At 49.4% G+C, this 27932-nt stretch overlaps 1 protein-coding gene across 2 annotated transcripts; it reads right to left on the minus strand.

Annotated features, from left to right (window-relative positions):
- Positions 1-1183: 1183 nt before the first annotated feature.
- On the minus strand, positions 1184-21930 carry SMO (smoothened, frizzled class receptor). Of its 2 annotated transcripts, XM_060156710.1 has the most exons (13): positions 21083-21216; positions 10709-10823; positions 9819-10024; positions 8898-9107; positions 8481-8653; positions 7919-8138; positions 7700-7823; positions 6319-6411; positions 5084-5192; positions 4092-4277; positions 3506-3654; positions 2896-3030; positions 1184-2677 (listed from the first exon to the last, which is right to left on the minus strand). In XM_060156710.1, the coding sequence occupies exons 3-13, from the start codon at positions 9963-9965 to the stop codon at positions 2265-2267; spliced, it is 1959 nt and encodes a 652-aa protein (XP_060012693.1). In that variant the 5' UTR covers positions 9966-10024; positions 10709-10823; positions 21083-21216; the 3' UTR covers positions 1184-2264. The 2 variants fall into 2 exon arrangements, with proteins under 2 accessions (XP_060012693.1, XP_060012692.1); XM_060156709.1 differs by lacking the exon at positions 10709-10823 and having other exon boundaries at positions 21083-21930.
- Positions 21931-27932: the final 6002 nt, after the last annotated feature.

Raw genomic sequence — 27932 nt, forward strand, 5'->3', positions numbered from 1 at the left:
TCTGCACTGCGGTGCGCAGGCTTCTCATTGCAGTGGCTTCTCTTGCTGCGGAGCAGAGGCTCTAGGCGCACGGGCTTCAGTAGCTGTGGCACATGGGCTCAGTAGTTGTGGCTCACGGGCTCTAGAGCACAGGCTCAGTAGTTGTGGTGCACAGGCTTAGTTGCTCCACGGCATGTGGGATCTTCCCGGACCAGGGCTCGAACCTGTGTCCCCTGCATTGGCAGCCGGATTCTTAACCGCTGTGCCACCAGGGAAGTCCCTTGGGCAAACTATTGAACCATTCTGTGCCTCAGTATCTTGGGGGTGTTAACAGTGCCTCTTAGGTCTGTTGCACTGAGGTATATACTTAGGTATATGTATACACCTTATGCACTTCATACACTTAGGTATATGAAGGGCTTAGAAGAGAGCTAGCATGCATTGAGTGAGAATTAGCCATTATTAGCAGTATTATTATTACCATTATACACATGTAAAGTACCTAGAAGATGATCAGTGTTAGTTCCCTTTCCTCTTCCCCTGGAATTTGGCTCTGGGCAAATTGCTTGTGTCCCCATCACTTGAGCTACGCCCCCAAACAAGCATGGTTAATATTCCACAATACCCTCTGAGTTGTCTGTGGGTACCATCCCCTTTCCTACACAGATCTCCTTTCCACAGGATCCTGAGCCTAGTTTCCAGTTTTCTACTGACATCTTTTTGGAGGAAGTGAGGCTAGCAGCCTTCTCTCAGGGAAGCCGGATTCCTCTGACTGCCCAAAGGAGGAATCTGTGGATCCAAACGCACCTGGTCCCACAGACATCCCTTGCTGAGGCAAGAGGTCCCCAGAGGGGGGCCCAGGATTGCCATGAGGAGCCATGCCCATCAACACTCCCCAGCAGGGGGACACTTGCTTCCATTCATCACTCCAGGGACAAGCTGCATGTTCTTTGCTCATTCGTCTTATTATCAATGCCCAGTGAGACAGCTATGGCCAGAGCTTTTGTCCTTATACAGAACCAACTGGCCAGGAAGGACAGCCAGCACATTAAGCTGACATCAGCCTGACATCTGTCAGCTGTGACCTCATTAGCACCAAGCTCTTGGCCTTTCAGAATAGCTTTCAGAGGAAGTGGAAGACAAATTAGATCAGCACCAGGTAAACAGGTCAAGACGGGGCCTATGGAAAGAAGCACATCAAGAGTTTATACAAAAACCTTTTATTTACTGTTTATATTTTGTCTCCCTATCCCTACCCCCTGATCTGGAACCCAGCCAGCTGCTAAGGCTTCCTGCTGTCTGGTTCTCGAAACTGGGGCCTCGGATGGGGGTTATGGGAGGTGGGAACTTCACCCACTGGTTGTGGAAGTTGAAGGAAGCTTTTCTGCCTGGCTGAAGTGTCAGCAGCTTCCCAGGGGAGCCCCTCAAGTCAGAGGATCCATCCCCCACTGGACAGATACAGGAAAAGATAACATGCATCTCTTGGAGGCCCAGAGGCTCCCCGTCACTCACTGCTTCTATGCCACGCCAGGCTCCATAGCTGAACCGATCTCTCACCTGGAGATGGAGCCCAGCAGCAAAGGGGTGGGGTTTGGGGGCAGGACAGACAATGCTGCGATGCTGGCTCCTAATCAACAAACAGGAAACGGGAAGAGGTTGGCCTGGTTGAACTGAAATGGGAAAGGGGAAGAAGGGTGCAGGAAAACCCAGGGTGGCTTAGTGGCCTGGAGTGGAGCCAGCTGGACACTTTTATAAAGAAAGGTTACAGGCCCTTTGGGAGTAAGCACTCCCAGCCCCGCAACCACCCTGAAGAGGGGGAAAGGAGCTCTGTCCTCCCATGGACAAAGGGCTAATGACACAAGCAACACTTTTGGCCTGAGAGTGCCGGGGAAGGGCACCCAGTGGCACCGAAAAGGGCAGCCTGCCTTGCTGGTCACCACAGCCCACTCTGAGTACCGTCACCCCTGCCTGCACCTTTACTGCCCACCACGAGCTCTGCATACCCCATGACCCCCACTGGAGACTGACGCTGCCAGCCAGGTGGGGCAGAAACAAGGACCCTGAGCTCCAGGGCCCCGCCCCGGGTAAGGCCTGTCCGTGGAGATGTCAGGGCTCTTTCCCACAGTCCTGCTGCCGTGAGCCAGACATACTGAGCTCTCCCGGGAGGGCACTGGGCCCTCAGGTTCTCAGGAAGAGGAGACCCTGGAGAAGCACTCTCAGGCAGGAAGAAGAGCCTCCGAACGGTATTTGTTCCTCCTTCTTGTCCCAGGTCCTGCTCTCCAGGCTCAGAAGTCCGAGTCTGCGTCCATGAGTTCTGCCTCCATCAGGTTGGTGCGGGAGTGAATGGGCCCCAGCCCCTGCCGTCGGCCCTGCGCCCAGGCCATGGGGGCTGCGGCACTGGGCTCTGGGCAGAAGGGGTTGGAGACCAGGGTCCAGGCTCCCTGTCGGTAGGTTTCCCCAGCTCCCCAGGCACCCGCGGCCACCAGGCACTTCTGCCGGGGCAGCTGGGGCAGTCGAGGGACAGCACTGGAGGCAGGGGCAGGGCCCGGGGCGGGGTGGTGGAGCTCAGGGGGCGACACCAGCGGGCACACCTCCTTCTTCCTCTTCCTCCGCTTCTTCCTCCGGCCCAGGCGCTTCTCCAGCTCTGGGGAGATCTCTGCCTCAACTAGCCACAGGTTGGCTTTTTCCTCCGGGGGTACTGACAGTGGGAGACAGAACGTGAGCCTGGGACCCTAACTCTGTCCACATCATGCCTTCTCTCCTCGGGACTCTACTCTTTTAGCTCAGGAACCCACACTTTAGATCCTCCAAGGCTTTCCCCCCCCCACTCCCCTGCTGGCAGCCCCTGGCACTCCAGTCCCAGGAACCTCCAGCCTCTACGTCCCCCACCTTCCTACAGAAGCCGGAACCCCATACCTGGAGTTGCCACAGGGGTGACAGACACATCCTGGGGCAGTATGGCTCCTCTCCGGGCCACCATCTTGGTGACATGCTGGGCCCAGGCAGAGGACACATCGGCCGAGGGCTCATTGAGGTCAAAGGCCAAACCCGCTGTGGGGATGGAAGGAAAGGATAAGGTACCATGACTGCCCAGGCCCCCACAATGACCGCTCCTCCCTTATTTAGCATCATTCACCATCCCCCAACCCATGGCTCCCACTCGACTTAGCACAGAAAGCCCACCCTAGTGAACACAGCAATCTCTACCCATTCCCAGTCTGAAGAGAGGGGCCTCACGAGAGGCCAGAAATCCAGTCCCTGGAACCTGACTTCCCGTAGCCCAAGGAGAAGAGCTGGAGAAGACGGTTGAAGGCGAGGGAGATGAGTCCTTTGGAACCAAAGCACCAGCAAGCAAGATCCAGGGGCAGGAACAGAGAGGGGAGGGTGGCCTGGGATGGGGGCAGGGTGGGGACTGGAGAAGAACCAATGTGTGAGAGAGGGGAGGGAGCCATTCCTCACAGCCTTCCAAACAGTCCATGAGGCCACACCAGCCTAGAAGGAAAGTGGGAATGGGGTGGAGGCTCACCCACAGGCCCGTCGTGGGAGACAGTGTGCATGCTGAAGGAGAGCTCCTGGCCTGGGTTCTGCAGCAGCTCGCGCCGCTTGGAGAAGGCCTTGGCGATCATCTTGCTCTTCTTGATCCGTTTGGGCTCATCGTCACTCTGCCCCGTCAACCTGAGGGCAGAAAGGGTGGGGGAAGCGGCATGGAGGGGCAGCTGCTTCCCCTCAAATCTTGCAGAAAACCAGCGGATCCGTTCCATCCAGGAAGGGAGCCTCCAGACGGCCTCAAGGACCCTGAGGGGTAGAGGCCTTCTGTGCCAAAAAGGGGGCCTAGAACGCAGGGCTCCTGCGCTCCGTTCTCAAATCACTCCACTCTTAGAAGACACCGGCAGCTGGCTCAGCCCTTGGCCCATCCTCCCAAGGACAGGAGGTGTCACCAGGGGGCAGTGGTGAGCCGCAGAAAAGGCAGCTTTCGGCTGCTCAGGGCAGGCCCTTAGAAATCACACCTGCTCAAGGCTGTGCTGGGACACCTGAGACCAGACAAAGCCTAACAAATGCCGAGGCTGAGAGAACAAGGCAGCAGGGTCAGGACAGGCTGCTGCTGACCCCACCTGCACCAGGTGCGCCTCCAGATGAGCAGCGTGGCCTTGGTCCAGACCCAGGTGCTCATGGCAATGCCAGTTCCAAACATGGCAAATAGGTTGATCTTCTCCACCAGGAGGCTAGGGCGATTCTTGATCTCACAGTCGGGGATGGGTTTCTTGGTGGGCAGCCCGATGGTCACATTGGCCTGGCACCTGTGGTGAGGGGTAGGACACAGTTGAGGCCTTCTAAGTCTCCTGGGTGGGTGCCCAGACGATCAATCCAAACACTTTAGAAAGAGGGAAGCCCACAGCCCTGATGTGCAATCCTGGGTGATCATTAGAGTCACCTGGGAGCTTTTAATGACTCCTGATGTCTGGGCCACACCCCAGACAATTAAATCAAATCTCTGGGGGAGGGACATAGGCATCGGTGTGGTGTAAAGCTTCCCACGCTGGAAGCTGGAGCCTTTAAGGAAGGGTCGGAAGCAGTCAGATTTTAATGAGCATTTTAACTGCTATTCTTGGTATCGGTAGGTACTGCACTTCTTTAGGCAGCTGAGATGTGTTACCTTCTCAGATTCATCCTCATCGTAACACAAAAAAGCACAGGCAAAACCAGAAAACATTAATGGGTTGTTAACCTACGGTAGAGAGGTAACTACTTCTGTGCAGGGATTTGCAAGAAGCTCTGTAAAGAGTCTATGAGAAATAGCAAGCAACTTCCGTGGCCAATGCAAGAGTCAGCTGGAGAAGCCAAAACACACGATGGCTTAACAGTTACAAACATACCAGCCGGAGAGCCTTGGGGGTGAAAGGGAAGGGTGGAGCTGGGCAGGGACCCAGAGGGCTGTCTGCCATGTTTGCAAATTACAGAACAACTATCAGCTTAAGCGCCCAGAGCAAGATGGGCAGTTTCTCCTGTCATCTGAGGCAGGGACCTGGCAGACCCCTGCTGGACAGCAGAGGAGGGTCTCCAGCTCCCACCACTGCTGCCCCCAAGCCTCCAGCCCCCCACTCACAGCACGTAGTCCCGGAAGCTGCGCTCCCACTCAGCCTGGTTGAAGAAGTCGTAGAAGTGGCAGCTGAAGGTGATGAGCACAAAGCCAAAGGCCAGGAAGCCAAAAATGCCTGCGGAGGGACAGGGGTGGGACAGGGCGTCACCAATCCCAGGTATGGAAGCAGCAGTGGGGAAGAGGGTGTTCGCCCACTCGGGCCTGAGAGACAGCTGAGTCTGGGGTGAATTTGTGCTGGGCTCAGTTTAAGAGCTGTTTTCTCTACAAACTTATGGTTACCAAAGGGGAAAGCGGGGGAGGGATAAATCAGGAGTTTGGGATTAGCAGATAGAAACTACTATATATAAAATACATTCAACAACGTGGTCCTAGCGTATAGCACAGGGAACTATAATCAATATCCTGTGATAGGGGCTTCCCTGGTGGCGCAGTGGTTGGGAATCCGCCTGCCAATGCAGGGGACACGGGTTCGATCCCTGGTCCAGGAAGATCCCACACGCTGCCGAGCAACTAAGCCCATGCACCACAAGTACTGAGCCTGCGCTCTAGAGCCTGCAAGCCACAACTACTTAGCCCAAGTGCCACAACTACTGAAGCCTAGAGTCCGTGCTCTGCAATAAGAGAAGCCACCGCGATGAGAAGCCCGCGTACCGCAACGAAGACCCAACGCAGCCAAAAATAAAAAAATTAATCAAATAAATAAGAAATTTTAAAAAAAGATTACATGAAAACTTAAAAAAAATATCCTGTGATAAACCATAATGGAAAAGAATATATCTATATCTATATCTGAATCACTTTGCTGTACACCAGAAATTAATACAACATTGTAATTCAAGTATACGCCAATAAAAAAATTTTAAAAAGAACTGTTTTCTCCAAAATAAGACAAGATTTTGGAGGTGCTTAAGGCCACTCTGGGTGGGTCCCAGCAGGAGGGAAGTAGACATGAGGAAGCAGTCTAGACATGAACTTGAATTCTTCCAACTGAGAAAGAAGCTACCTTCTCCTTAATTATTTATTTTTTTTGCTACCTTCTCTTTTCAGCTGCTACCACCACTACCATCAGCACCAACACACACACACACACACACACACACGCACGCACACGCACACACACACACACACACACACACACACACACGGCCTTATCTTGCCTCCCTGGCTGCTAACTTGCCCCACAATGTACTTCAGCCTCCGAGACTCTCCCCCAGAGGGTGTAGTGTTGGGATGGCACTCACCCAGGCGCAGCATGGTCTCGTTGATCTTGCTGGCTGCCTTCTCGCTCAGCAGCCCAGGGTGGTTGCTCTTGATGGAGAACAGGGTCATGACTCCTGAACAGAAGGGAGATGGCAGACGTTAGTGGAGGCCAGGCCACTCTCCTGGGAGGAATAGGTGCATGGCAGGGGAGGGCCCCATGGTCCTAGAGTCCCACGTCTGATGACTTCTGGGCTGATTTAAAGCTTGGGGAACTGGAGACACTGGAGCACAGCTGGTGGCAGATGCGCCATGGGCTGGAAAGCCTTGGGCAGGGCACAGACGGTCAGTGGAGACGAAAGATGCCTCAGTCCTGGTCCGGCCTCCCCAAGTAAGGCAGCAGGTCAAAGCTATTATGATGGAAAAGGCCTAAGAAGAGACTCCAGGACAGTGCTGTCCAAGAGAAATATAATGTGAGCCACATTGACAATCTCAAATTTCCTAGAAGCCACCTTCAAAAAGTAAAGGGACACAGATGAAGCTAACTGCAATATATTTCATAAACAATAAATCATTGTTTATGACATTATCATTTCAACATGTAATCCATATAACAAATTGTTCATGAGAGAGTTTACTCCTGTATGTGCTGAGTCTTTGAAGTGCAGTGTGTATTTCATACTTAGGACACATCTCAGTCTGCATTAGTTTCAACACACGTGGCTAGTGGCTCACACTAGCCACACAGGATCACACAGATACAAAATATAAATCAGAGGCTCAGCCACTGCCAAAGAGAGGGAGACGGGGTGGGCTGAACAGAAGACTGATGGCGCTGGGGGAGGAAACTGAAGTTTACAAAGAACACTCAACGAAAATGAGCTAAGATACGGAGGCTTCGTGTGGAGGTGGCAGACTGAGACAGGGAAGTGAGGAAACAGAGAATCTGTGCATGTTGTGAAAACTCTGTGTGTGTGTGTGTGTGCGTGCGCACTCACACTACGAGCAGAAAGGAGAAATGAAGCTCCAAAGACCAAGCATGTGTATAAATTCAGGGCGCACGCACATGACTGAAGGCTCCCAGTTGGCCCATGCGGACAGGGTGGTTACTCAGGGTGTTCACCACACAAGGGTATCTGGCCAGGGCTGACCAGCGGCTGGAATCCAGCCCAAGCTCCACTCAACAAGCCATGAGCCCCGGCACGAAGCTGGAGTAAGGGGAGCATTTTTCTGACCCACACAAAGGTGCTGCCTGCACCACGGCCTGCCCATGGGCACCTTCCCCTTTGCACCAAGGTCCTGCATGAGGCGGCTGAGGTCCCACCTCGAAGGCAGCAGAGCTGGCAGCTCCCAGCTCCTACTTACACAGAGCAGATGCTCAGCACATTTTGCTGCCCGACCAGTCCTGACTCGGTCCTCACTCACCTCGGATGAGGAAGTAACCTCCCACAATGAGCACCAGGCCGATTGGGGCCAGCACGAAGCCAGCACGGTATCGGTAGTTCTTATAGCCCACAAAACAGATGCCGCTCACAGAGTCCCCATCCACCTAGAGCAGGAAGGGGTGGGGGGACAGAGTCAGTCACTGTCTCCCTCACCCAAGTCCGCCCCACTCAGATCCCCACTCCCTACCAGTCACTATACCTGGGCCACGGCGAGGATTGCCACAGTGAGGACAAAGGGGAGCGACCAGGTGAGGAGGTGGAAGTAGGAGGTCTTGCCCGAGAGAGGCTGGTAGGTGGTCCCCAGGGCTTTGAAGGAGGTGTGCCAGGCATAGGTGAGGACCACAAACCAGACGACGCCGGCCATCAGGGCATAGTACACGATGACGAAGATGATGACGCAGGACAGGGTCTCGTTGGAGCTGCACAGACATGTGGAGCGTCATTTGGGGCCGTCGTTCTGTACTCCCTCTACGAAGTCTCTCCACCCTGTCCCCAGTCCCCTGGCTTCTAAGGTCTGGAGGACTTCCCTAGCAGTCAGGGCTTGGAGACCAGGCTCAGGTCAGAAGTGAAGAGGATACAGAAGATGCCCCTTTGAACAGATGCAAACAGTCCAGGCTCTAATGCTGGAGACCTTGGGTGCAACAAGGCAAAGCTGAATCCCACGCTGAACTCTCTGTTTCAAGACCTACCTGCCCCTTTTGTGGAAAACGCACATCAGTCTCTTCCCCTCACCCTCGCCTCTGGGTCCGCAAGACACCTACGTGGGCTCCCCAAGCCTCATGGTGCCATCAGCGCGGCAGACGATCTCCCGGCGGGCGCCGTCCATGAACTGGGCCAGCCAGCCAATGCTGCCCACGAAGAAACACGCGTTGACGTAGAAGAGAATGACAGCAGGGTAACGATTGGAATTCCGCCAGTCAGCCACAAATGTGGCCTAGAAGAGAGAAGTGGGGCCCATTCTGTGAGGTCAGGGTTATTCTGCTGCCCTTATCTGAACCCCTGGACCCCTCTTATCGCCACCCTTCCCCGAGGACCCCTGCCAAGTCCTCCGCCCCGCTCTCCCAGAGCCCAGCCTCTCTCAGTGACAATCGGCTCCCTTCGTACTTTATAGGCTGCCTGAGGGTCCTGGGCCCTGCCGCCCCCCTGACCCTCCACCCACGGGCCTGCCTCCCGCTGACCAGGGTGAAGAGAGTGCAGAGGCCCGTGACAGCCCCGAAGGCCGCGATGTAGCTGTGCATGTCCTGGTGCTCGGCCTCGGTGAAGAGCGGGTTCTGGCACTGGATCCCACAGCCCTCCACGTCCTCGTACCAGCTCTTGGGGTTGTCAGTCCGAACCAAGGGAGCCTCACATTGGCCCGAACTGTTGAACTTGATGTTCTGCACCTCATTCTGGCAATGAGAGAAGAGGAGAAAGCGCATAGGGGAGCGGTAGGCGCAGGTGACCTTTGGTTTAATAAGAGGCGCGAAGGTAGCGTGGCAGAGAGGCCAAGAGCACAGGCTCCGCAGACAACCTTCCAGCATTTGAATCCTAGCCTTGCCCCTCGTGACTGCACAGCCTGGGGCAAATTATTTGACCTCTCTGTTAGCTCAGTTTCCTGATCTATAGGATAGCAATACTTCATGGTGTGGTCTAAGGGTTAAGTGAATAAATAAATGTAAGATGTTTATAATAGTATTTGGAAGGTAATAAATAATAATAATTAGTATTACTACCATCATCATCATCATTATTAATGTGCTGTCCTTCATCACCCAGAACTAGATCACACCCCGTCTTGGTGTCTCTTAGCTGTTTTACACGTGCAAGCCTTGACTCCCTAAATACACAGTAAACTTCCTGAGCACAGGTTTGTCATTCACGACTCCTGTAACTCCCCGTCACCTAACAGAGCGGGTGCTCAAAAATCTTTTTATAAATAGATCATCCCTAATAGACTGGTTCAGCTCGGCGAGCTTCAGTTTGGGCCTGTGGCTCGCTGACGCCATGGCTGTAGACTTGGGATCTCCCGGAAGAGAAGGCACTGAGCTCCTCTGCCCCTGCTGGGCCCTGTCCCGTGCCTGGTCCTGCCCAGCCCAGACCCTGCCCCACAGAGCACTTACCGGGCAGCCCTCGGGGAAGTGGTCGGGGGTGCAGCGCAGAAAGTCGGGCCAGCCCCGCTCCCTCTCCACGATGGCACAGGGGCCACGGGTGGCCTGGCAGAGGGTGCGGCTGGGCAGTTCCACCCGGTCGTTCTCACACTTTGGCATGTACACAGCACACAGCAGGGGCTGGATCACTGCCCAGCAGCGGGGGGCGTTCCGGAGGCCTGGGGGTAGCGACAGTGTGGACACATTGCAGTGAAGACCCCTCAGCACTCTGACCCACAGACAGACATAGCTGCACCGCTGTTCCCCGGGTCTAAGGCATCGCTCTCTGCCACGCTGCAGGCCATGACTGCTCAGGACAGTCAGGCATGGCGTTTCTCAGCAGGGCATTTAGGCTTGACCGTTCTTTGTGCTGCAGGAGTGTCCCAGGTACCGCAGGACATCTGGCATCCCTAGACCCTGGCCACTAAATGCCAAGAGAACCCCTAAGTCCTGGTGACAGCCAGAAAATGCTCCTCACCCCTCCCACTCCAGGGTGGGGATTGGAAGAGGCCTGAAGAGGAACGTCTGGGACACTGGTGATGCTCTATTTCTTGATCTGGTTCTGGTTTCATGGGTGATTTACTTTGTGAAAATCAAACTGTGCACTTTTCTCTGTGTATATTACAATTCAATTAAAGTTCTTAAGAAACAGCCCCCATTTCCAAATGCCCCACTAACGGAGTGTTAGCACCTCTGGCTGAGAACACCAGGTCAATTTACCTTTTACTTTTTCAGGGACATTGTTAAAACCTTCTACAGTCCACAGGGAAGGAGTGTTGTGGGACCCACCCTCACAGGGCCCGTGCACCAGAACCAGGAGGTGCTTCCCCTTGCCCAGACCCCAGGACCCTTGTTCCTCTTACCAAGCTGAGGTGAGACAGAGAACAGGTTGGAGCTTAAGAAGAGGTAGTCAGGGGAGCCAGGTACTCCGAAGCCAGAGGAGGAAACAGGAAATCAGATGGAGAGAAACAGAGGAGGCTGTGTCCAGTGCACGGGGAGGAAAGGTGTTGTCAGCCAGAAAGAAACAGGTGGAGGTCTCCCAGCACCCCTACCCCAGTCCAGGCCTCTACCCTGCTCTCCCTGTGGCTGGGCTCACTCAGCATTCTACCCCCTTCGCCCCTCCTGAATCACCCCTGCTTCAGGAACACCTATTTCCCAAACAAGAAGTTGTATTAGGAGAAGCTTCTGAGGATGTGAGAGCCCACGTGGGTGACTGCCCAGGCTGGGGGTGGTGTGAGCAGGTAACTGCTCTTTTTGGGAGGAAGGTAATATAGCAGAGGGATAAGGAGCATGGACACTGCAATTAGCCTGCCTGGGTCCAATTCGTGGCTCTATCATTTCCTGGCTGTGTGATCTTAGACAAATTACTTTATCTCTAGCCTCAGTTTCCTCATCTGTGAAATGGAGATAATGTTGAATAGACTTACCTTGTGGAACTGTGGTGTAGAGTGAGATAATGGATGAAATGTGCTTAGCCCAGTACCTGTCACGTACTAAGCACTCAGGAGACATTAGCTGTTACTATTAGTAATCTGAGGCCTCTGACCGTTCACAGCTCTCACTAGACAAAATCTATTCCAAGGGTGCAGAGCAAGTTCCTGTCACTTAAGAAGCAATGTCCTTGGGCAACGGTTCTGAGACCTGACTCAAATCCGAATCACCTGGGGGACCTTTATCACTCTAGGTGGAGAGCCCAGTCTCAAAGATTTTGGCTGAGAGGGTGTGGGTGGAGGACACAGCAGTGGTTGCCAGGGGCTAGGGTAGGAGAGGGCTCTGCCTACTAAGGGGCAACACGAGGGAACCTTTGGGGGTGATGGGACTGTTCTCTATCTTGTATGTAGTGGCTGCATCCAGAATTCTATGCGTTTGTCTAAACTCATAGAACTGTGACAAGAAAGAAAAAGTGAATTTTACTGGATGTTTAAGCAATATATTTTAAATGCGGACGGGCTCCCTCGAGTAATAGGTATTTTAGAGGAACAACAGGCACATGCTTAATAAAAATACTGTGGGGACTTCCCTGATGGTCCAGTGGTTAAGAGTCCGCCTTCTGGGACTTCCCTGATGGTCCAGTGGTTAAGAATCCGCCTGCCAATGCAGGGGACACGGGTTCCACCCCTGGTCCTGGAAGATCCCACATGCCATGGGGCCACTAAGCCCGTGCACCACAACTACTCAGCCTGCGCTCTAGGGCCTGTGAGCCACAACTACTGAGCCCACGTACCACAACTGCTGAAGCCCACATGCCTAGAGCCCGTCCTCCACAACAAGAGAAGCCACTGCAATGAGAAGCCCGCGCACCGCAACAAAGAGTAGCCCCTGCTCGCTGCAACTAGAGAAAGTCCACGTGCAGCAGTGAAGACCCAGCACAGCCAAAAATAAATAAACAAATAAATAAATAAATTTATTTTTTTAAAAATAGAATCCGCCTTCCAATGCAGAGGACACAGGTTTGATCCCTGGTCGGGGAACTAAGATCCCACATGCTGCGGGGCAACTAAGCCCGAGCGCCTCAACTAGAGATCCCGCGTGCTGCAAACTACAGAGCCCATGTGCTCTGGAGCCCGTGAGCCACAACTAAAGAGAAGCCTGCGCGCCGCAATGAAGATCCCGCGTGCTGCAACTAAGATCCAACACAGCCAAAAATAAAATAAAATAAATTAAAAAATAAATAGTTTTTAAAAATATTGTGGAATATGGGCTGGCCTTAGTGACTTGCTCGACCAATAAAATGTGGTGGAAGTGACGTTCTCAGACTCTCAAGCCTGGATAATAATAAGAAGCCATTTGGCTTTTGCCTGGGTCTCTCTTGGAACACTTGTTCTTGGATCCCAGTTGCCATGAAATAAGACCAACTATCCCGAGGCTGTCCTGGTGGAGAGGCCACATAGAGAGGCCCTGGGACCAAAAGAAGAAAGAGAAAGAAATGTTGGGTTTTTCAAGTTCCCAGCTTTTCCAGTTATCCCAGTGAAAGCCAAGCCATCCCTGCTGAGTGCTGTCCAGGCTACAGATTCATGAGCAAAAGGAATGGTTCTTGTTTTAAGCCACCAAGATTTGAAGTGGTCTGTAATATAGCAATAAATAACCAGAACACACACACACACAAACAACATTGTGTTCTTTTTCTGGAATTTGTGATATTTTTCTGGATTTGCTTTTTGAACGTGTAATTTGTTTTTCTTTTTATCTCATTTTAAATATTGTTTTGTAGTTTAAAAATAAACTACCCAAGGAAAAAATAGATTATTAAATAAATATTAAAAGACAACTGAGGAGGCATCGAGGGAAAAAATAAGTTGAATCCTTACCCCATTTCTTTTTTTTTTTTTTTTTTGCGGTACGCCGGCCTCTCACCAATGTGGCCTCTCCCGCCGCGAAGCACAGGCTCCGGACGCGCAGGCTCAGCAGCCACGGCTCACGGGCCCAGCCGCTCCGCGGCATGTGGGACCCCCCAGACCGGGGCATGAACCCATGTCCCCTGCATCGGCAGGCGGACTCTCAACCATTGCGCCACCAGGGAAGCCCCTTACCCCATTTCTTACATAAAAATACATTCCAGATGAATCAAAAATAACTACATTATTTTAAGAAATCAGAGTACTAGAAGAAAAAGTGGAAAATGTTGTTTTAAATCTTTGAGTGGAGAATGCATTTTGAAGTATGACACAAAACTCAGAAGTTTTGAAATAAAAGATTTAAAGAAAAGACTTCAGAAAAATAGAAAAATTCAGTAGGGTAAAAAACAAACAAGATCATAAGAAAAGCAACACACTGAGAAAATATATTTCCAATACGTATCACAGGTAAAGAATTACTTTCCTTGCATGCATAAAGCTCTTCCAAATCAATAAGAAATTCATAATCCTATAGAAAAATGGGCAAATGACAAACAACAGAAGATACAAATGGCCTTTAAAAACATAAAGAGATGTTCAGTCTCACTCATTAAATGTGAAATAAAACTACGATGACATATAACTTTTTAACCTTTAGAAGGATAAAGATCAAAACATTTGAAAATGCTGTACTGGCAAGAGTCGGGGGGAAACTGGCACTTTTGTATATTTTTAGTAGGACTAAAAATTAGTTAACATTTGTGGAGACTATTTGACATTAGCTGTAAAATGTTATACTAGCAATTCCACTTCACACGCTCAGAAAAATTGTATATAAGATTATTCATTGCAGTACTGTTTATAATAACAAGAGTAGAAACGTCCTTAATATTTATCCATCAATAGTAGACCCACTAAATAAAATATCACACATCAATATAATAGCACACTATCCAGGGTTGAACTATTTGCAATGAAATGGAACAATCTCCAATATGTCTTGTTTAATGGGTGCAGCTGAGTGGAGAACAACCTGGAGAGCTGCTACTGGTTATGGGAGGAAAAAAGAATAAGGACACATCTACATTTGTACATATGTTAGATATCAATAAAAGAATACACACAAGGGCTTCCCTGGTGGCGCAGTGGTTGAGAGTCCGCCTGCCGACGCAGGGGACACGGGTTCGTGCCCCGGGCCGGGAAGATCCCACATGCTGCAGAGCAGCTGGGCCTGTGAGCCATGGCCGCTGAGCCTGCGCGTCCGGAGCCCGTGCTCCGCAACGGGAGAGGCCACAACAGTGAGAGGCCCGCGTACCACAAAAAAAAAAAAAAAAAAAAAAAAAGAATACACACAAACCAGTGTTGGTGGTTGCCTGTGGGAAGGGAAATGGGTAGCTGGAAACAGAAGTGGAAGGATTTAACTTTTGCTACTGTAGAATTTTGTACTATGTTCGTATACTACCTATTTTATTAAAGTAATTAAGCTTAAAAAATAAATATGCAAGTTACTGGGATGCAGGAAGCTCCCCAGTGAAGAAAAGGGAATGAAACTGGAAACAAGAAGAAAGGGGACATCAGCTTTATCTGTTTCGTTTTCTTTCTTTTTCTATTTCTGTCTTTTTTTTTTTTTTTGGCTGCAAGTCTTAACTACTGGACCGCCAGGGATTTCCCTTGTTTTATTCCTTTAATCAAATATGAAACAAAAAGAAAAAATACAGACACAGGTGTTATATTAGTCTCTGCATTTTTCTACATTTATACACTTTAAAAATAACATTTGCCACAATTTAAACTTTAAAAACGAATTTTTGTATGTGTGATTCAAATGATCAGTCAAGTTGAAAACCGTTGTTCCAAGAACGGTTTAGCATTAGAAAATTTCATCAGGACCTCCCTGGTGGCGCAGTGGTTAAGAATCCACCTGCTAATGCAGGGGACATGGGTTCGAGCCCTGTTCCAGGAAGATCCCACATGCCACGGAGCAACTAGGCCCGTGCGCCGCAACTACTGAGCCGGCGCTCTAGAGCCCGTGAGCCACAACTACTGAACCCACGTGCCACAACTACTGAAGCCCATGCGCCTAGAGCCCGTGCTCCACAAGTGAAGCCACCACAATGAGAAGCCCCACACACCCCAATGAAGAGTAGCCTCCGCTCACTGCAACTAGAGAGAGCCCGCACGTAGCAACAAAGACCCAACACAGCCAAAAATAAATTTTTAAAAAAGAGAAAATTTCATCAATGCAATTTACCATGTTAACAGATTAATGAAGAAAAAATCATATGATCATCTCAATAGATACAGAAAAAGTAGTTGATAAAATTCAGTGTCCATCCATGATAAAAATAATAATTGGCAAATTAGGAATAGAAGAAAATTTCCTTAATCTGATAAAAATATTTATAACTACAAGAGACCTACACCAAACATCATATTTAATGGTGAAAGGTAGAAAAGCTTTCTCTTTAGAATGAAGAAAATGTCAAGGATGAAAGATGCTACTATTTTTAAAAATATATTTTTTTATGTGGACCATTTTTTTTAAGTCTTTATTGAATTTGTTACAATATTGCTTCTGTTTTATGTTTTTGGTTTTTTGGCCACGAGGCATGTGGGATCTTAGCTCTCCAACCAGGGATCAAACTCGCATCCCCTGCACTGGAAGGTGAAGTCTTAACCACTGGACCTCCAAGGAGGTCCCAGTGCTGCTACTATTACCACTTCTTTTTTTTTTTTTTAAATGGCCATATTATTTTATTTTTGGCTGCGTTGGGTCTTCGTTGCTGCACGCGGGGTTTCTCTAGTTGCGGCGAGCAGGGGCTACTCTTCATTGTGGTGCACAGGCTTCTCACTGCGGTGGCTTCTCTTGTTGTGGAGCATGGGCTCTAGGTGCACGGGCTCAGTAGACACCTCCAGGACATTGTTAACTACAAGTGGTAGGGCTTCCCTGATGGTCCAGTGGGTAAGAATCCACACTCCCAATGCAGGGGGCCTGGGTTCGAGCCCTGGTCAGGGAACTAGATCCCACATGCATGCCACAATTAAGAGATCCTGTGTGCCGCAATTAAGAGATCCTGCGTGACGCAACTAAGACCTGGCGCAGCCTAAATAAATGAACAAATATTTTTAAGAAATGTTTAAGAACAACAAAATAGATAAATAAATTGTGATGTATTCTACAATGGAATACTATTCAGCAATGAAAAATAAGCTGCAACAACATGGATGAATTTTACAAAATAATGTAGAGCAAAAGAAATGACATAAAAGAATACACACAGCATGATTCCACTTGTATGAAGTTCAAAAACATGCAAAACTGAAATACACTGTTTAGGGATTCCAAAACTAGATGGTAAAACTATGGAGGAAAGAGGAAACAATTATCAAAAACATCAGGGCATTGGTTACTTCTAGAAGAGGAGGGAGGGGGATGTGATTGGAAAAAACAAAGAGGGAGCTCCTGGGGGGGCCCCACCATCACTTGACTCAAGGGTCACTTTATAATTATTTGTTATTTAGTACCTCTGTGTCTTATTCGCCTTCTGTATACATGCTACATTTCACAATTAAAAACTTAACAATCTGATGCAAAAATGAAAACTTGGGCCCATGGGTATTTCTCTGTATTTTTATACTTTCTAAAAATGTATACTTTTAGAATGATTCTGATCATCGGCCAGGTTTGAGAACAGCTCTAAGGAAATTCTTCCTGATCTGCCCCTGCAAACAACCTACCATCACCAACAACAGACCTCCTCTCAGTCTCTCATCTAAGTGTCTGGGAGGCAAATGAGAAACTCCTCCCAGCTTCTCCAGCTCTTTCCCACTGGCTGCCCCCGGCTGGATGACAGGGCCGCACACCCCTGTGCGCACACACAGCACAGCAGTGGTCAAAGAGGCTACGTGCTGGCTCTCAGGGACCTGTTTCTCTTGCCAGCCGCAGGTCTCTCTGCTTTCTTGCCCCATTTACCAAACCAACCAGATTTGGCTGAAGGTGGACCATGGCCTGGATGGTATGTTTGTCTGGGCAGCTTGGAATGCCTGAGAGGAGACATTTCAAGCTATCCTGGGGAAAGATGCTGAGTGCCCGAAGAAGCCCAAGTCGAGAGAGTGGAAAGATATAGGAGAGACAGACCTGAGTTCTATATAAACCTAGAAATTGGCCCAACCTCAGCTGCAGACCTCCTCACTTGATGGCATCCTTCCAAAGGCTCAGCAATCTAGGCTGAGGAAGCTCATAGTGGGTACCTGTCTTCAGCAACTCTTATTCCAGATCTGCTGGGAACCTCCACATAGACCTTCCAATGAAGGTCTCTAATTCACATGACCCATACTTTCTTCCTAAACCTCCTCCTTCTCTAGCATTCTCCAGCTTAGCGAAAGGGAATGATACCACCTTCCATCCAAGCCTAAAACCTGGGTCCTCCAGCTCTCTCATCAGCAAGTCCCATCGGTTCTACCTCTGAAGCTCCGGGATCTGACCACTTCCTCCAAGCTGTTACTCCAGTCCTGACCGCCATCATCTCTCAGCTGGACTACTTCAACCATCTGCTAAACAAGCAAACAGGCTCCAGGATTTCCCTTCTCCTGTGGCTTCTTCACACAGTACTCAAAGAGATTGGTCTAAAATGCAAACATGATTACATCTCTCTCTTGCTTAAAAGCCTTCAGTGGCTCCATACTATCTTCTGGAAAACAACCAAATTTCCTAATATGGGGTATGGATCCCTTTATTTTCTAATTCTCTAGGTCTTATCTCTTATAATCCTATCCCTCAAATGCTTTGATCCAGCTCTGCTGAAATTTTTATACTTCCTTAAAAGTACCAAGCCCTCTCACCTCTACAGCTTTGTGCATGCTATCCCCTCCTCCTATCCTTCCCACCCAAATCTTCCTTGGCCCCAGTAATTCCTACTTATTTCTCAGGTTGTGGTTAAATGTCAGTTCCTCTGGGGGTCTTCCCTTGCGCCCCAGAGTCCTTTGTGTTCATTCAGCATCCCACCTGGTCACAATACCTCTCAGAGGTGTTGCTAAAGCCTGTTTAATTATCTGTCTTCGGATCCTGTCTGAATTCTTTGTCTATTTTTTTTTCGGTATTCTTTGCCTTTATCTGCCCCAGAACCTGATCCAGAATGACATATAGCAAGCACCCGACACCTAACTGAATGTGGACAGCTGTGTACTCAGAACTCTGAGACTTCTAAAAAAGTAAAGAAGTCTCTACTTTCAAAAGTTTACAGATGAAGACAACCTAAATCACCTTCACCCACAAAAACACCTCCAAGGGCCAGATGACACTGACCACGTCCAAAGCCAAATCAAGACCACCAGCTCAGGACAGGAAAAATCACTAGCCAGAACCCCCCAGCAGAAGGCTTGTCTGTGATTCTCACACTCGGCTCCAGTTCACTACCCACCCACTGACCCAGCTGGTACCAACTCCTGCTTCTGGCCCTACTTCATATAAAACATCCAGCAGAAAGACCAGACGCAGAAGAAGAACACCCAGAACACATATGGGAATGGGACTGAGCTGAGGGATGAAGGGTGGCAGCAGAGAAGAGCTCAGAATGAACTAAGGACCAGGGTTCAGGGCCGGCACCCCTGCAGGACCCTGCCCCACCAGAGCCACAGCTAGTGAGGTTCGAACCCACATAGCCCGCGGATGGTTCTGACTCCTCAACTTTCCTGCCAAAACCACTTCTGCCTGCTCAGCAGCTGCTCTCAGGAGTATGGGCTGGAGAGAGGTTCATACCCTTTCTGCCTGATTTGATGGAAACTACAGAAGGGCAGCATCACACATGCACTTAATTTAGGAGAATTCGACCATGGGCCCCTGCAAAATAAATAAATAAAAAGAGAGAGAGACAGAATGAACACATATTCTCTCATAGTGTGAACAACTCAGAACTGGGTGAGATTCTAGTGCCGAGACTTTTTTTTTTTTAACAGGAATATTTATTTATTGGTTGCATTGGGTCTTCGTTGCTGCACGCAGGGTTTCTCTAGTTGCAGCGAGCAGGGGCTACTCTTCGCTGCAGTGCGCAGGCTTCTCATTTGAGGTGTCTTCTCTTGTGGCGGAGTACGGGCTCTAGGTGTGCGGACTTCAGTAGTGGTGGCACGTAGGCTCAGCAGTTGCGGTTCACGGGCTCTAGAGCACAGGCTCAGTAGTTGTGGCTCACAGGCTTAGCTGCTCTGCGGCATGTGGGATCTTCCCAGACCAGGGCTCGAACCCGTGTCCCGTGCATTGGCAGGCAGATTTCTTAACCACTGCGCCACCAGGGAAGTCCTAGTGCTGAGACATTTAGATTTTCCATACAGCTGGCTCCTAAACTCAAAGAAACCTTGTTTATACCTTTCTTTTGTGTATTTTTAAAAATCCTTTCCCTCTTCTGCTCTTTTGCATTTATGTAATTTTTAAAAGTAAAATTATATTTTCTATGTATGCCCCTTCTTATATATTGTACATTACTATATGTTGCACATTCATACAAACATATTACCATAAAAGAGTATGTATGCAAAATCACATAGACCTTATGTTGTGGCCATTTATGGATTTTTCAAAGCTACTGTTGATTACACATGGTTTCTGCCTACATGTTGACTTCAGAACCTGATACCCACAAAGGATGTGGCTCCACCATGGGTACCATCCTCCAGGTTCTTCCTCTGGCATCTGTACCAAGCCAGGAATGACATGACTTTGTCCAACACCCGGCAAAGACTCTGAGAACTCTAGTGGCCAACCTGACAATGACAGGCAGCCTACAAACACTCCCCTATCAGGATCCTTACCCATCCCTGGGGCAGAACTGAGATGTGGGGCATCCAAGGCCTATCAAAAGACTGAGGGTTGCCAGGTCTGCTCCTGCCTTTTGATTTTATTTCCTGTTTCTTCAAGGACAATTTTGGAGTCACCCTAGCTACAAGCAAGGGGTGGCAAGGCCAGTTCCCTCCCCTTCTCTTTAGGTCCCCAGCCCAGAAGAGTGACAGGTGGGGAGCTAATCCACTCCACACTGCTAAAGAAGGACCTGCTTGGGTTCAGTCTGCATTTTTTCAGGCTGGGTCATAATCTCACCATGAGGTGAGGGTTCTGGGACCTCAGACCACCATGAAAGTATCCAGGGGGCTCTAGACATCCCACACTTAAGTGTCCTTCCTCAGCCCAGACCAGCCTGAGGGTCCAAACTTCCAAGGAACCCACAAATGATCATTAGAATAGTCTCATTCCTTCACAACCTCAGACAAGGAACCGAGTCCCCATTTTTCAGATGAGGAAACTGAAATCTCCTGTCAAAGCAAGACACGATCACTGGACTTCTGTCTCCCAAAACAAGATTTCTGGAACTTTCTGGTTACCTTTTAATTACTCATCACCAGGGGTTTCTTACCCTTCAAAAATTTCACTCAGTTCTTTCCCCCACCCTCTCCCTCAATGCCTAAATCTTCTACCCCCATCTTCCCTTTTTCCTGCCAATTCGATTTCCCAGTTTCTTCTCCAAGGTCTAAACACCTCCTTGAATTCCCGAGGACCCCGCTTCCATAGTGGCACCTACGTGGAGCATCTCCTTTTCTTAAAAAAAAAAAAAAAAAAGTCCTTTACTGTGGCTCAGAGCCACCATCCCCCTCGCTCTTGGGCCCCTCATTCCCCCTTTTCCTTTGCAAACCCACCCTGCTCAGGCCTTTGTGATCCGCTTCCTCAACTTCCTCGCCCTCCCGCCTCATCACCGACGGTCCCATCCTGCATACAGCCTGCCCCCAAAGTTTCAGAATCCGTTCTTGCAACTCTCCCGGGCGCTGCTCCCGCCCTCTCAAAAGCTCAGTCTTGAGCCTATTCTTTCCGAGAATCCCCGCATCCCATCACCACAGCCCCCGCTCCGGCTCCCGCGCGCTTACCCGACCAGAGCACCAGCTTGCCGTGCGCTTCCTCCTGGGAGTCCGAGTCCCCGGCCAGCAGAGTGGAGGTGGCCCCGTAGGGCAGCGCCGAGCCCAGACACACGTTGTAGCGCAGTGGCTCGCAGGGGGCGGCCCGGCCGCAGTGGCTCAGCAGCGGCGGAGGGCCGGTCACGGCCGCGCTCCTTCTCGCGCTCCCGCCCGCGCTCCGCGGCCCAGGCCGGGTCGCGTTCCCGCTCAAGGCCGCCCCCCGGCCCGGGCCCCCCAGCAGCAGCAGCAGCAACAGCCCCAGGAGCAGGAGCGCCGGCCCCCGTGCGAGGCGGTCAGCGGCCATGGCCAAACCCGCCAACTCAGCAGAAGCCCTGGAGCCCCCGCCCGCTCTCCGGAGCCCCCAGGCCACACGCGCAACCCTTGGGGCCTCGGGGGCAGCTCAGGCGACCAGTGCGCCCCGCGAGTCCGGTGCCGGGCCCCCCCGGACGCTCTGCGCGCCGCGGGCCCTAGGCGCCCAACTTCGCAAACTTTGGAACCCGGGGCCCATGTTGGGCGGTGGAGGCTCGGGCCGGGATGCACAACTCTCTACCCCTTCCCCTGGCAATCCTAGTTATCTTCAGCTGCGGGAGCCCCCTGGGCCCCCAATCTCTAGCCCCATTCCTTCTCCCACCATTAAAACCACCTCCCGGCCCCGCGATGGAGGCCAGGCGCGGGCCGGGAGTGCTGGACTAGGTTCCCGGCTCCACCCTCGCGCCAGCCTACGGCCCAGACGCCCACTTGGCTGCTCTGTGCCGCAGCCCCGGGACTCTCCCCGCCAACTACCCGGCTCCTTTGTTGCTCTAGCTCGCTCGGCTCTCTGGAATGCACGGGCCTCGCCGGGCCAAGCCCGGCCCCCCCCTCTTCTACGGCTGGGGGAGGGACTGGCCGAGGGAGGGAAGAGGAGGAGCTCGAGCTTCAGCGTCCCGGGCGCCCGGAGAGGCCCGGACCAGGGGCTCTGGTGACCCCGCCACTGCCTCGGGTCAAGAGATGGGTGGAAATCGTGGCCAGTAGTTGCCACAAGACTCAGCAGGCACCTTGATTGGCCTGAGGATCGTTCAGCCCGGCCGCCTGCAGGGAGAGGACTCCTCCGGTTTACGGTGGGAGAGACAGGGGGTGCCTGAAGCCTCTGTTACTTCCCGCCCTGCTCCCCAACCCGCCAGGCTTTTCTGCTTTGCGTTAGATCTTTCATCTTGTCCTAGGGCCCCATGGAGAAGACCGGGGTTTGGGTTTCCCACTCGTCCGAGTCCTTCCAGCTCAGGACCTGTGTGAGAGTCTACCTCAGAGTCACTCAGGGCAGCTGCCCCCCACTGCTGTCACCTCGGGGAGCAGGTGTCTGGAAGCCAAAAGTGCCAACATCAAGCCTTTATTGCTACAAATGTGTGAAGCTCTGAACTGCGGTTGCCAACAGCTGGCCTGGTGTGTCTTTAGTTATGTCCAAAGGAGGCCAGTCCCTCTTTGATGGCCCTTTGCTGCTCAGTCTGGCCAAGGAAGTTTATGCTGCTCCCCTTCCCTACTCTGCTGATTTTGCCTTTTCTCACTCCTTTGCTTGTCATGCTTTCAGTCACGGAATTTGATTTCACCCTGCAGCGGTTTCCACCTCTTAGTAACCAGGGGTCCAGCCGGACAGTGGACTTGCGTTGAGCAACTTTTCCATGTTGTTGATGGGGCAGCACACCAGGGTGGTTTTTCCTTTCTTACCACTGCCCCTACCCCTTTAGCCTAGCCCAAGTGAACTAGTTCTCTTAGGTTTGGCCATTTTAGAGCAAATTAGCTATTGCACTTCAGCTACCATCCTCAAGTGTTACATAAGCCCTAGAGACAGAGAGAGGGAGGGGGAGAGAGAGAGGATTTAATTCAATTTAGCAAGTCTTTTTCTGAAATCCTGGGATGTATGTAGCACTGTGATAGGCATGACATACTTGTAGAACTTGAGAACTTGGATTTTTACTGTGGAGTCAAGGCTTGCCCTCAAGAAACAGTAATATACTACGACAAAGCAGCAAAGTCTCCTCCTCTAGGGCAAGGACCTTATTCTATTCTCTGTATCCACAAAGCATCCAGTGCAGTCAGGCATGCAATATTAACCACTCGATAAATAAGCTACCAAAATGAGGTGTACAGTGAGTGTACTATAGGAATTTATAGCAGGAAAAGGTCAGTGTGGGTAGCAGTGGAGGAGGTGGGATTTGAATCCAGCCCTGAAAAGTGAGTAGGAAGAGTTAGAAAAGTAGAGAGAAGCCCAGCTGGCATTACAAGTGGAGGAAACTATGACTATAGCTCAGAGCATGACCAGCCTGGCAATCAGGACATAGTAGGGGGTAAGCAGGGAAACTGACTGGTAAGAAACCGTAAATGACATACAGAGGAATTAAGGTTTCTGCTACTGGCAATAGGAAACAGTGAAAAATTTTGATCAGAGGAGTGATATGTTTAAGAACATTAATCAGTCAATGTGAGGATGGTACGAAGGGCAAGAGTCTGGAGACAAGGGACCATTTTGAGGGAAGTCGCTGGTGATTTGTGGAAGAAGTGGGAATAGTCTATGTCATCAGGGTGTAATATTCCTACTGGAAAAATAATTTAAAACATTATGACCTACCTCAGTTATTCTTTTTTTCTGTGATATAAATGAAATGGCTGTTATGTCTAAAGTTTGAGCCACAGAGAAGGTTGCCTGATACCACACCATTGCTTTGCTTTAGGAACTTTCTCCACTGGTTTTCTATCTGGTTGTTACTGTGGCAGCTTTGAAGCCTTGGGATTTTCTCCGTAGTCCATGCATTAGGGAGAAACCTATGTATATGCTCAGGCAGCCCCTTACCTTTCTGCCTAAAAATGTTAGCAATTCTTCAAGTATGAAGGCTGTACCATCCCTTTGGGATTTCTTGGGAAGCAGAAGAATCTTTTGTGGAAGAATCACATCACTGTAATGTAGAACCTTTATTCTAGAGATTGAGAAGACCCTACAGTGTTGTCTTCCATCCAGAATGTTCTTCCCTTCAGGAGGAGGGAGAAGATGTGCTAATTTCTCAACTCCTTGAGACTCACTCTCCAGGAAGTGGAGTTTCAGGATCCTGTCAGACAGCAGGTTCAGGAGAGGATGGAGAATGTTCAGTGGAGACTGGGGAAGAGAGGATTCCTTGGTGGTTCCTGAATGGCATTCAAGGTCCTGGAGAAAGCCCAACCATCGCCTCCTTCAGGCATACCAAGACCGCCAGTGTCTTTTAGAGACTCCTCTGAGTGATCTGACACACTCCTGTTCTCCAACCTCATGGTAGCAGGGTGAGAACTGCTGCTCTCCTGAGCCTGAGCCGCCCCTGCCCAGTTCCTCCAGAGTCTTAACCCTGTACACATGTCGTAACACAGTCCTTTTGTCAGGTTCAAGAGCAGCTATCCTGTGTGACAGTGTATTACAGTACTTGATTTGCTACAAGTAGCTTCTTGATTTCTGAGTCATTCTCACCAAATATTTTGGCATTTTGAGGTCACACATTCAATGTTGACTATTTGTTATTTGCCTCTGGGCCCTCCACTTGAAAAGAATGAACATGAAAGTATCTATGGGCTATCCCTGGGTATCCTTGAGACCTTAGTTGCTTCCTTATAGTTCAGTTGTCACACTGGCCAGAATTTGGAGCATAATTATTGCAGTGCTCCAGTTCTTTCTTTTTTCCCATGTTTCTTATTTTACAATGAAGAGCATCAGTCAGAAGTAAAGGACAAACTGAGAAAGGAGCTAGATAAGCTACATCCTCAGAGAAGGAGTACAATCGATTTGGAGTTAGAGACCTGACTAGCCAAGGACCTCTGAACAACTTAGTCTAAGTCCCTATTTCTTTCTTTATAAAAATAAGATATTATCAGTTGTATTTCAATACATCAGAAATGAATGTTCTGAAAAGGAAATTAAAATGACAATTCCATTTACAAAGTATCTAAAAGAATTAAGTATTTAAGAATAAATCTAACCTAGGAGGTGAAAGACTTGTACACTGAAAACTACAAAAGGTTGCTGAAAGAAATTAAAGAAGACCTAAATAAATGGAAAGACATTCTGTGCTCATGGATACGAAGACTTAGCAATGTTAAGATGTTAATACTACCGAAAACAATCTATAGATTTAACACAATCCCCATGAAAATTCCAACAGCCTTTTTTCACAGAAATGGAAAAGTGGACTGATCCTGAAATACATATAGAATTACAAGGGGCCCTGAATGGCCAAAACAATCTTGAAAAAAAGATTAATAAAATTAGAGGACTTAAACTTCACAATTTTAAAACTTACTACAAAGCTGCAGCAATTAAAACATTATGATAGGGCTTCCCTGGTGGTGCAGTGGTTAAGAATCCGCCTGCCAACGCAGGTGACATAGGTTCAAGCCCTGGTCCGGGAAGATCCCACACGCTGCGAAGCAACTAAGCCCGTGTGCCACACTACTGAGACTGCACTCTAGAGCCCACGCACCACAACTACTGAAGCCCGTGAGCCACAACTACTGAAGCCCGTGAGCCACAACTACTGAGCCCACAAGCTACAACTGCTGAAGCCCACGTGCCTAGAGCCCATGCTCCACAACAAGAGAAGCCACCGCAATGAGAAGCCTGCACACAACAAAGAGTAGCCCCCGCTCACCGCAACTAGAGAAAGCCCGCGTGCAGCAACGAAGACCCAACGCAGCCAAAAATAAACAAATAAATAAAAATTTATTAAAAACAACAACAACAAAAAAAAAACCACTATGATACTGGCAGAAGGAGAGACATATAGGCCAATAGAATAGAATAGAGAGCTTAAAAATAAACCCTTACATATATGGCCAATTGATTTTCTAGAAGGGTACCAAAACTATTCAGTGGGAAAACGACAGTCTTTTCAAAAGAAATGTTGGGAAAACTAGATATTTACATGCAAAAGAAGGAAGTTCTACCCTTACCTTACACAATAAACAAAGATTAATTAAAAATGGATTAAAGACCTAAATTTAAGAGCTAAAAACTATAAAAATCTTAGAAGAAAACTGGGGGAAATCTGCATGACACTGTATTTGGCAATGATTTTAAGGATAGGACACCCGAATTATAGGCAATAAAAGAAAACATGGATAAATGGCACTTCATCAAAATTAAGGACTTCGGTGCATTAAAGATGCAATTATTAAAGCAAAAAGACAACCAACAGAATGGGAGAAAATACTTGCAAATCATATATCTGATAAGGGATTAATATCCAGAATATATAAAGAACTCCTAAAACTCAACAACAGCAACAACAAAACAACCCAGTTAAAAAGGGCCAGGGCTTCCCTGGTGGCGCAGTGGTTGGGAGCTCGCCTGCCGATGCAGGGGACGCGGGTTCGTGCCCCGGTCCGGGAAGATCCCACATGCCGCGGAGCGGCTGGGCCCGTGAGCCATGGCCGCTGAGCCTGCGCGTCCGGAGCCTGTGCTCTGCAACGGGAGAGGCCACAACAGTGAGAGGCCCGCGTACCGCAAAAAAAAAAAAAAAAAAAAAAAGGGCCAAAGACTTGAACAGACATTTCTCCAAAGAAGACATACAAATGGCCAATAAGCACATGAAAAGATGCTCAACACCATTAGTCATTAGGGAAAGGCAAATCAAAACAACAATGAGGTACCACTCCACAACTATTAGGATGGCTATTAAAAACACACACACACACACACACACACACACAGAAAAGATAACAAGTGTTGGCAAGGACATAGAAAAATTAAAAACCTTGTGCACTGATGGTGGGAATGTAAAATGATGCAACTGCTGTGGTAAAATTTTGTAGTTTCCAAAGGTTAAACATAGAACTGCCATATACCCCGGCAATTCCACTCCTAGGTATATGTCCAAGAGAACTGACAGCAGGAAGTCAAACATATACTTGTATACCAATGGTCATAGCAGCACTGTTCACGATAGCCGAAAGGCAGAAACAACCTAAGCGTCCTTCGATAGATGAATGGATAAATAAAATGTGGTATATGCAGTTGACCCTTGAACAACACAGGATTGAACTGTGGGGGTCCACTTATGAGCAGATTCTTTTCAATAAATGCTACAGTATTACATGATCCAAGGTTGGTTGTATCTGCAGGTGCAGAACCATGGATATGGAGGGCCAACCAGGAACTCTGAGGATTTTGGTATCTGAGGCAGGTCCTGGAACCAATTCCCTGTGGATACTAAGGGACGACCATATATACAGTGGAATATTAATTAGCCATAAAAGTGAATGAAATTTTGATACATGTTATAACATGTATGGACCTTGAAAACATTCTTTTCAATGAAATAAGCCAGACAGGGGGCTTCCCTGGTGGTGCAGTGGTTAAGAATCCACCTGCCAATGCAGGGGACATGGGTTTGAGCCCTGGTCTGGGAAGATCCCACATGGCACCGAGCAACTAAGTCCATGTGCCACAACTACTGAGCCTGCACTCTAGAGCCTGCGAGCCACAACTACTGAGCCCATGTACCACAGTTATTGAAGCCCGCGTGCCTAGGGTCCATGCTCCACAACAAGAGAAGCCCATGAACTGCAACGAAGAGTAGCCCCCGTTCGCTGCAACTAGAGAAAGCCCGTGCGCAGCAACGAAGACACAACGCAGCCAAAAATAAATAAATAAAATTTTTAAAAAAGAAAGAAGCCAGACATAAAAGGACAAAGACTGAATGATTCCACTTATATGAGCTACCTAGAATAGGCAAATTCATAGAGACAGAAAAGAGAATATTGTTTACTAGGGGTTAGAGGGGAGGGAGGAAAGGGGAGTTACTGTTTAATGGGTACAGTTTTTGTTGGGGATGAT

The sequence above is a fragment of the Lagenorhynchus albirostris genome, chromosome 8 (genome assembly GCF_949774975.1).
Source record: "Lagenorhynchus albirostris chromosome 8, mLagAlb1.1, whole genome shotgun sequence".
Classification (NCBI taxonomy): domain Eukaryota; kingdom Metazoa; phylum Chordata; class Mammalia; order Artiodactyla; family Delphinidae; genus Lagenorhynchus; species Lagenorhynchus albirostris.

Bases quoted from the DNA above. Each gene is read 5' to 3' on its own strand.
- SMO (XM_060156709.1), bottom strand. From the start codon at position 21,413: ATGGCCGCTGACCGCCTCGCACGGGGGCCGGCGCTCCTGCTCCTGGGG. The intron at 9,108-9,818 runs GTAAGTGCTCTG...TCTCATTGCCAG, and splicing joins ACTTCCCCGAGGGCTGCCCG to AATGAGGTGCAGAACATCAA. The intron at 3,655-4,091 runs GTGGGGTCAGCA...TTCTGCCCTCAG, and splicing joins TGGAGGCGCACCTGGTGCAG to GTTGACGGGGCAGAGTGACG.